Source organism: Drosophila albomicans, chromosome 2R (assembly GCF_009650485.2).
Source record: "Drosophila albomicans strain 15112-1751.03 chromosome 2R, ASM965048v2, whole genome shotgun sequence".
Lineage (NCBI taxonomy): Eukaryota > Metazoa > Arthropoda > Insecta > Diptera > Drosophilidae > Drosophila > Drosophila albomicans.
This window is the reverse complement of record NC_047631.2, coordinates 9,889,949-9,900,616: the sequence shown is the minus strand read 5'-3', so window position 1 is coordinate 9,900,616 and position 10,668 is coordinate 9,889,949. Positions and strand designations below refer to the sequence as shown.

The following is a 10,668-nucleotide window of genomic DNA, read 5'->3' as shown; positions in this document are numbered from 1 at the left end:
ACAAACATTCATCCACGCAGACATTCACACCTACAACAGTGATGTGTGAGCTTGTATTGGTGCAGCTACCTAGGATCGCCTTTTCTAACACCTTTTTTTGCGGTTCAGCGCCCGAAATAGAGGCGTGCCGCTGTGTTGTCGGTAAGTAAAAAGTAAAAAGTCAAAAGTGAAGAAACGTGCCCCCTACACTGCCATGCTATACTATACACTTAAGGGTCAATATCTCTAATTATCTCTACACCTCTGACAACAGACATGTGTAACAGTTTCCTCTTCAAATTTATGGGTTTTGTTATTAATTGGAAACGATGAGCAATGGAATTGTTTGTCTTAATGCGACAGGTGGTGCAACAGCAGGCCACCGTCACAGTTTATGTGGCTAACTATGTTTTTCAAAAATACTCGTATGGCTCCAGAATGTGTGAATGTCGATTGAAATACATACAAAATTAGGCTTAACTAGTTTAATCATTAACAAGTCTAAACATCTGTCATCCGTCGGAACCCTCTTGCATTAGCAGCTATTAGCTATTATTAGATACACATGTTTTAAATAATTCTTGTATAAATTTCTAAATTATGACAATTCAAAATTATCATAACTTGAAAATGGCGATCGTATGAAAATAAATGTTAATAATTTCCTTAACCTTTCAAAATAATTTTAGTATTACTAAATTGAATGCACTTTAATTGTAAATTTTATGTACTATTCTAAATACAATCACTTTTAAACAAGGAAATATAATAAAAGTGTTTTATAAGAATAAGTAAATGAAATGTTTATAACATAAATTTTATTTTATTTTATAAACCAGTAAGAACTACATTATACATAAGTATTTATGATATATACAATTTTGTAAGCCTCCATATAGAAAAATTCAGCACTGCTTGCAGTAATGAACATACATTGTCAAGCAGTGCGCAATTCAAATGTATTCGTACTCCGCGTTGCCTGCATCTTTTAAATTTGAATGATTTTAGTGCACGGTAAAGGTAATGTGTGCAAACAGGGTTAATACATTGGATTTAATGAAATCAGTTTGGTTATTAGAAATGAAGTTTTACATTTTAGAAAGAGTTGAAGTCTTGCAATGCTTGGTCATACTATTCAATTTTAAAACTGTTTAAAAATGCTCAAAAATAATAGTATTATTTCAGTAAGTATGGATAATTCTCTGAGGGATGTCGCGTGCGACCATCTTTACAGTGACAAAAAAAAACATGAACTGAAACAATTTTTAAAATATGAAAAGGTTATTTTTATAACTTTAGATTGGTAATTAAATTAGAGCTAAGCATGGTTTTGGAATTTTTTTTTTTCTGTTTCGTTTTCTGTTCTGATAATTGCAAAAATTAACAAATTCGTATGCAAAACCAAAAAATGAACGAATTTATAGTATATATTTTATCGTAAAACAGAAAAAGTTCATAAAATCAATCTTGGCTCTAAAAATAGTGCTTATCCAAAGCTTTAAGAATAACCTTTACTTATTTTTAAAATTATTGTAGTTTAAGTGTTTTCTTGTCACTGTAAAGCTGGTCGCACGCGACATTTACCAGGGAATTGCCCATATCTGTAGATTCAGACTATTGCATAGTTTAATAATAACATTGTAGATAAATCCAAAACACAAATTAAGCGATTACACCTCGTTAGAAATATTTATCATATGTTCTCTTCAGGTCGTCTAATTATATGCACTTCCTTAATGTTGTATCTCATTTATGAAGCTATGCTAAACTCTGCTGACATGGAAGAAGTTATCTAGAATTACATTAAAGTTGTAAATCAGACAATTTAATAAAACGCAAATCAAACGCATCTACATCTTTGACCTGGCTTTGAATAAACTTAATAATTGGGTATTGATTATCCAGACTTTCATTTTATCTAAATTTCACTCTACCCGGTTACAGATGCGATCGGAAATCATTTAAAAGAATTAATTTGTAAACGACTTGCTTGATTTACTTACTTTATTTAATGAATGGTTAAACACATAGATATGTATATTTTTAGTAAACGAGGTTGTCAAATCATCCCTCGAGATTCAGATGAAGAATATTCTTGATGCACGCAAAGATACCTCCCATTTTTGGGCCATTTGCAATTGAACAACGGGAAGGGTAGAATGCGGAAAGGGGTTTAAATGCTAAAAAATAGATGCGTGTGCAAGAAATTAAATAGATTTTTAATTTTAATTTAACGGTATTTGTATTTTATTTCCGTTTGGATGTTAATGCTGTGTTTACATCGACGGGGTTAGTTTCGGTTTCAGTTTCGTCTGGGTTTTGACTTCGGTTTCGGTTTGTGTTTTGGTTGTGCTACCGAGTTGCAAACAATGGATAATTGTAACAAATGTAAACCGTGTACCGAAGCAAATAGCATTAAAGCGTTCATCCCGACAACGTCTGTGTGCTCACACAAAATCGGAAATCCTGATTATTAGAAGGCAAATGTCAAAACGTTTTTGGGCAGAGCATCCATCCAGTAAGTGTAACAATAACAATAAGGCGGCAAATACGAAAGAGATTTATGACCGCCTCCTGGATGCCAGAGGCAAATTTAACCCTCCGCTAAGCAACGTTCCACGGTTTCAGTTGTCTTTCTTTCTGTCTGTCTCTCGTTGTTGTGCTAAAATTGTTTGCCGTGAAATTTGTTGTGATTGTGGATGTGATTACATCGTATTACAATAAAATCATAGCACACAATTAATGAACCATAGCTCATCAGGCAATAAAAATGTTAACAAAATTCCATTTGCCACCAAAAAGGAATTCGATGTCAGGCATTCGCCACACTTTTCCCTATTCCCTTACAGCATATTGTAAATTTATAAAATTTGAATTATGAAGAAAAGCGTGCACAACAAATATATTCAATATTTTATTTCCATTTTACAATAGATTCTATGCAAACTTAGCGCGTCAACCACATAGCCTTGAAACATAAAAAATTATCAAAATACGAGATTCTCACGAGTTTATTTTCGGCAAGGCATAAAGTAAAGTTGAATCATTCTTAAGAAATTACCTGTAATTAAAATTCAAATTTTTGAGATCTTTAAATTTTAGAATGTGTTAATAAACGTGGTGTTCAATAGATAATAGAAAATAGACAATAAGCCATGTTGTAATTTTAAATTTATTTGTTGGACGTTAACAAAAATACCATCAATATAGCGCATATAGATTTCATTGTTTCCGAATTTATACTTGTAACTTTATTAATATCTACATTTGTTTTTAATATGCACCGACAATATTTCAAGGAATATGAACCGAGCTTCTCATTATTTACCGCAATCAATTCATATGTTATTGATTATGATTAAAAATTGTTACAGTTCAGAATTGGAGTGTGCCAAAAATTAACTATTGTAATAAAATGTTTTTTTTTTTTTAATTAGGTTAAATACTCTGTTGATGGCAATTTAATTAAATTGTTCTATTTAACAAATTTCTCAAAAATTATCTAAAGCCCAATTACTAATGACACAAAATTGGTCAATCAAGGGAGAAAATGATGTGAAAATAATTTGAATTCATACAAGCAGTTCAATTTGTTAAACATTGGATAATTAATTATGTTAATTAATAAGTTTTCGATGTATAAAAAAACGTTTAATTAAAATTATTTTCGACTAATAGAAAAACTTTTTCTAATAACCCAAAATTATACATTCTTAAGAATGCTGATAATTTATCTATAATCCTGGTCTTATAATAAAAAATAAGAGTTGAAATTGTTGCGTATACTTTTCAAAACTTATAAAAAAAAAATCAATATTATAATTAACTGCTTTTGAGATCTCATTAAACTACTTTTTTATATTACATTCGAAAAATCTGGGCTACCGAAGTACTTAAATTGTATAAAAATAAGAGCATCGAGCAGAGTCATAGATACAAAGAAATTATTTTTAATTGGAAATATTCCTAAAAAATAAACAAATAACAAAAAAATTTAATTCTCTGCGTAAAAACTTAATTTCAATTAAGTAAACTAAAAATCCGCTATAAACTTTAACTGTAACTATAAAATGTAATCAAATAATGAAAAATTCTGTGAAATTTCAATCAGCTTTATTTTTTATGAACTTAACTAATTTATGTCCGAAAGTTTCTTGGCATAACGGGCCTCAAACAAATATTTTGTCAGACTAATGGAATGCTTATGAATGTATATATTTATGAAATAATAGTTAATACAAACCGCAAATGAGCATATTCCAGTTTTAATGTATGCATACGTTAATATGCCATTTATTTACAAAATATGAGTAAATCAACATTATTTCATATTAATTATTATCATTGTGACTTTGGCTAATTTCCAATGTTCATTGTTAAAATAAGCTGTATGCTCCGCCCCACCATTAAATAAAGATGCATGCATGAAAGGAGACCAATGAAAATGGACATTTATTTTAAGCAAATGAGAGGTAAACAAGGTGGATGTTACTACCATGTCTGACATTGTCGTTTTGTGTATTGCTGCGCTCTTCTATCCAATAAGTGTGCAAACAGCTGGTGTTGCATGGTAGCTACACTAGCTGACTCGCTCTAGCATTTGTATCAACTGGTATTTCGTTCACACCATTGCTCTCGCACTCTCTGACTCTGACTGTGGACTCTGTCGCAGCCGCGCTCTCCCATCGTTGTTGACGTGCGGGGCTCTTAGGCTGATTTGCTCTTGCTGCTTACTTTTCGATGTTGAGAACCTTGTTATCTCTATGAACACTCAAATTAACTAGAAATTGAATTTGTTTGTATTTACAAATACGCTGAGCGTGTGTGTTTGTGTCAGTGTGTGTGCACGCTTTACATGCTTGTAATGGCTTTGGACACTAACAGCAGTTACATATGTTTACATATATCGGTGGAGAAAGAGAGTATACATACATATCGGCTAGTGTGTTTATATGTATGTGTCTTATTGTTTTTAGTGTGCATATAAAAATGTAGATCACTATGAAGTTAAATACTATTAGTGCTCGATCTACAATAGTTAATAGTTAATCTGCGCTCAATTGCTGTTGAAGTGCAAATTTAATCGTGCAACCCTAGCAACAATACCCAAGACACAACAACACACAATGCGAATAAAGCGCACACAGCGCAAGGCAAAGCAAAGGCAAAGCGCTCCACAGCTTTGGCTTTGCTCTCAAGCAGCCAAATTAACTAACAAGATTATGAAAACGTAAAATCAGTAAATCGCTAAAGTGGATGTAATTTTCTTTTTCAACACCTCGCGCTCATATTGGGTCGTCAGCTGCCGGGCGGCTGGTCTCTTTTGTGCAGTCGCGTCGCAGTCGCCAGTCCGTTTATTGTAGTCGCTATGCTATGCCAGTGTGTGTGTGTGTGTAGACACTCCCCACCTCACACAACACTATACCATCGTCTTGTTTGCAATAGTCCACCAAGTACCCAAAGCATAGTGTGGTCTGGACAAACCAGTTTATTCGTTTCGTTTAGTAAATCTCTGATTCTGCCGCTGCCGCTGTCGCAGTCGCTGCCTCAGCCGCTGTCGCGGCCTCTGCTGCCGCTGTGTCTGACTCTCGGGCTCTCTCCTTTGAAGTTTCGCCGTTTTAGAGGGATGATACATTGGCATCGCGGTGATTGGGAGAGAGCACGGGGGCAATGATGTGAGTGATTATATTTTGATTGCATTGCTCACTGTGGTTGGTTGTGTATAGTGTTTGGTGTTTGGTGTGTATAGCTTTAGCTATAGTATGGCTATAGTACTGCATTGCTCACTTAGTACAATAACCGACACGCCGTCTGTTAGTCTGGGGCTCTTCTGGCTCTGCCTGTAACACACTGATTTCGTTATTGCTGTTATTGGTGTTGCCTGCTCTTCTTGTTGTCGTTGTTATTGTTGTTGGTGTTGTGCTGTGAAGTCGGGCTCTTCGTTTCGTTTGTTTTGCTTCGGGTCTGTCGTTATCTTCGCTTCAACCTCAATGCAAAAGTTGCCACCGCTGCTCACGTCTCACGTATTCGACGGCCTCGTCGTATTCAGCTTTCGATGGTAATTCGCAAAGAGCGCGAGCGCTTTTCACATTCCGTGCTTTTGCGCCGCCGTGCGTCGATTGCCGTTTGCCGTGTGCCGTGTGCCGTGTGCCGTGTTCCTGCTCCTGTTCCTGTTCCTTTCGCTGTTCCTGTTACGTCTTATCCAAATACGTCGAAGTATTTTTATTTGCACAACCAACTTTGCCGTCGCAATGTTGCAACAATTTCCACACACAATGAAAATCAATTTGCCAACTCGCAATAACAAGTATTTTGTGTTTACGCTAAATGTGCAACTCTATAAATAAATCATTAACAATAGCAACAATTGCTAGTGCAAATACATAGGATCGTAAATAATCGGAAAGTATTAAATATAATGCCAAGACCCTCGCGAGAATCGTACGGCGATCAAAAGCCGCCTTACTCGTACATCTCGCTGACGGCCATGGCCATCTGGAGTTCACCGGAAAAGATGCTACCTCTGAGCGATATCTACAAATTCATCACCGATCGATTTCCCTACTATCGCAAGAATACGCAACGCTGGCAAAATTCACTGCGTCACAATCTCAGCTTCAACGATTGCTTCATCAAGGTGCCCCGACGTCCGGATCGACCCGGCAAAGGGGCCTATTGGGCACTGCATCCGCAGGCCTTCGATATGTTCGAGAACGGAAGTTTGTTGCGGCGTCGCAAGCGTTTCAAGCTGCACAAGAACGACAAAAATCTGCTCAACGAGGAACTGACGGCACTCGCGAATCTGAATCGCTTCATTTTCACCGCACGCTCCGGGTCTCAAGTGCCGCCCATGGATTTGGGCGTAGAACCTGCGGCGGCGATGATGCCACATCATGCGGCAAGTCGCGTTTCGCCCTCCATTGCCACGCATCTTCCGCTGACGCCAGGACACAGCCTGCAGCACTCGCAGGCGCGATATCTAGAGGACATGACGCTGCTCAATCTGCGCTCCACAACAACGACGATGGCGACGACCAACTTGGATGTGGAGGGCACAAGCAGCTATCGACCCAAGCGTTCATTCACCATCGAGAGCTTGATCACGCCCGACAAGCCGGACCAAGTCTCTGAGGAGGAGCAGGAGCACGACATCGATCCGGATCAGGACCAGGACAACGATGACGACGATGATCGCACCGACATCGATGTCGTCGAGTGCGGCAACAGCAGCTATACCACAAATGCCAGCAGTTGTTATCCAGCACGCACCTCATCCGCCGACTGTCTATCGATAACTCTGCCCCCGATTCGCAGCGAGGATCAGCGGCAACGCCCCCTGCCGCCTCTGCACACCATCACCGCCTCGGCGCATCTGCCATTCCTGCACTACGCAGCCGGAGTGAATGTCTCGGGTCTAGGAGTTGGAGCTGGGACCATACAATCGTCATCCGCGGCGGGGGGATTATCGGCGACATCCTACGATCTGGCCATGACGCATCCGCTGCTGATGATGTCGACGCCAATTGGCAACCTGCACAGCAGCTACTGCAACAATTTTCCTATCATACCACCGCCGCAATCGTATCGAGGACCAGGACCGGAAGTTCAAAGTAGAATAAGCTCTGGTATGCGAACGATATAAACGATCATCTTGTCGTTGTACATATAAACGTAGTTCCTTTCGTCAGTAGTAGGGCCTAATACTTAAACACTCAATCGAATACAAATAGAAATACAAATACATTTAGAGATACGAGTACTTAGACTATATGTATACACTCCTTTTATTTATTAATGTATCACAAAAACACACGCAGAGAGAAGAAAATCTGATTTAACCAATACCATTTGTTATAAACTGATACTACGAAGAACAAAATTAAATTAATGAATTCTTTTCAGAATACTAAAAATATCTCAAATATAGATTGTTTCCATTCTCAATTAAAAACTGATATTACCGCAAAAAAAAAATATATCCGAATGATAGTTTATTCCGAACTACTAACTGATATAAGATCAAACAAGCTTGATTCAAAAATACTATTCTTAATAGCCTAAAATATCAAAAGTATAGATTGTTTCAATTCCGAATTACAAATATCTGATATCACCTTCAAAACTATGTAAAAAGAATACTTTTAACAAGAAAAACTTCTTAATGTATTTCGATTCTGATCTTTTCACAATTACATGTCATAACAGAATACTTTTTTTAACAGGAAAAGTTTTTCATACAAAGGTTTTTCGATTTTTAATTATAATCTACATATTTTGACAAAACAATACTTTTCTTAATATGAAATCAAATCAATAAAAAAAGTCATTCGATTCAAATCCTTATAGTTAAAAAGGAATTATTTTCTTAACGTAAGAAATTTTAAAATAATTTTGTTTGTCTACATATAATTATCTGCATTTATTTCATTTGTTTTTATTAATATCTTTTACCAATATCCATTTTGATTTTAAATAAAATAAAAATAAATTTTAACTATAATTTAAATCAAATTGTATCGGCTTAAATTGAGATAAATATTTTTCTCTCTGTGTACAAACATTTACATACATTGTACATACTTGCATAGGTAGATGAATTATTTAATATGTTTGTCTAGAATATTCGCATTATAAGTACGTACTATATTTATGCAACAAGTAGAAATGTGAAAATATATTTATCAACTTCGCATTAGCTAATTAAGACAATATGCAAAACTATACAAGTAATAATAAAAAAACTGCCAAAAACAAAAACAACTTGTGTTCGAGTCTTTAAAATAACTTAGAGAAGCGAATGAATTAATTGATTTGAGATTGTAAGGCGGCTACAATGTTTAAAGTGCAAAATTGTCAAATAAAAATAATTATATTCAGCACTGTGAATATAACAAATTTAGATCTTAAAACTTAGCCAAGATTATCTTGATGGATTACTAATACCTTTGCAATCAATTAGGAATGAATTAATGTTTTTCTTTGATTTTCAATTTACGTTTCCAATAAAAACGAAAGACAAAGTTTCGCTTCATTGTAAGGGAACTTCGATCCATGAAAAACTCTTTATATTGATCTGCAAATAAATACAGTAACAGAGTCAAGTACAGAATATAGAGTCAAGTATTTATTTTCCACTTAAATATTTATTAAATGCAAAAGAACTAACTTTTCAAATTGAAATTAATGTTGCAAATACTATATACTATATTGTTAAAACTTGGGTGTGGTTCCCTTGATAATTCAATAATAACTAGTGCAAAAATTTATCAAACGCATTCGAAATTTGTTGTTTTCAAACAATTACTTCAATTACTTGGATCGTATTTATCTTATTTATCCATTGTTGAATATCTTAAAATTATTTAAAGTTGGCTACGCTCAATTGAAAGTACATTGAAATCGTAGAAACACGTTTCCGCAATTGAACTCTATTTCAAGGCAAAAGACACAGACAAAGCCGTCCTACACCCGCGTATGCCAGTTAACTGGTATACTGCTTTGCTGCCTTACGCGTATGTATTATGCATACGTCTTTAGTTGTTGTTGTTGTTGTATTTCGCTCTTTTCGTTTGCCGCTGCTTCGTTCGCGTTCTCTCCCAACTCCCCCTTCCATTTCCCCACCAACGATACATGCAAAAATAGGTAGTTACTTGAATTAGCTTCTTGTTTGTATGCAAGCGAATGAACGGTGTACAAAACATACATACATACACATATGTGTAAGTCTGTGTGTATGTATAATGGGTATTATACGTTTGTCACGAAATGTGTAACGTATTAAAGTAGGAGTTTGCTGAGCCCCCTTTAAGTAAACATGTTTTGTCTTGAGTTCATATCGCCATGTCCGTCTGTCAGTTTCCATGCAATCTCAGCTTTAACGTATGCAACTGCTTTAATAGTGCTCGACCACGAAATACCCTTTAGAAATAAAGTCGACTACACTATCAATATTGTTATCTATCCTAAGTAGATAAATATTAGGTAAGACACAGCAGATGGATGGAATATGTGATGTATACGTTTTTCTAACACAAAACTTATTCATTCATAAATATTCCATAGTAGTGTCTACTTCCAACACGCCTCCCGCCTAATAACTGAAAGAATACATAATTGACAGCTGATTCTATTTAAATAGCTTAGCTTGATAATAATTAGCGGCCATTATTGAAGGGTGCTAATTTCTAGACAAGATTGATTTACATAACAGCACACATCTGCTTCAAGCCTAAGAATTCTAATGTGCAATTATCGCATTGATCAGATACTTTTTAAGTTCGCATTTTTATACCCGCTACCCATAGGGTAGAAGGGTATTATAACTTTGTGCCGGCAGGAAATGTATGTAACAGGTAGAAGGAGGCATCTCCGACCCTATAAAGTATATATATTCTTGATCAGCGTCAACAGCCGAGACGATCTAGCCATGTCCGTCTGTCCGTCTGTCCGTCTGTGTGTCTGTGTGTCTGTCCGTCCGTCCGTATGAACACCTAGATCTCAGAGACTATAAGAAATAGAGCTATAATTTTTTTTCGACAGCATTTGTTATGTTTGCACGCAGATCAAGTTTGTTTCAAAATTTTGCCACGCCCACTTCCGCCCCCGCAAATCAAAAAAATCGAATAACAAGCGTAATTGTAAAGCTAGAATTGCGAATTTTGGTATATACAATAATAACTATAGTATTTA

General features: G+C 35.8%; 1 protein-coding gene across 1 annotated transcript; it reads left to right on the top strand.

The window, feature by feature from the left end:
- Positions 1–6,152: 6,152 nt before the first annotated feature.
- Positions 6,153–7,884, top strand: LOC117574861 (fork head domain-containing protein FD4). Its single transcript, XM_034258876.2, has one exon. The coding sequence runs from the start codon at positions 6,398–6,400 to the stop codon at positions 7,619–7,621; it is 1,224 nt and encodes a 407-aa protein (XP_034114767.1). The 5' UTR covers positions 6,153–6,397; the 3' UTR covers positions 7,622–7,884.
- Positions 7,885–10,668: the final 2,784 nt, after the last annotated feature.

Excerpts from the sequence above, each read along its gene's own strand:
- LOC117574861 (XM_034258876.2), top strand. The coding sequence starts at position 6,398 with ATGCCAAGACCCTCGCGAGAATCGTACGGCGATCAAAAGCCGCCTTAC.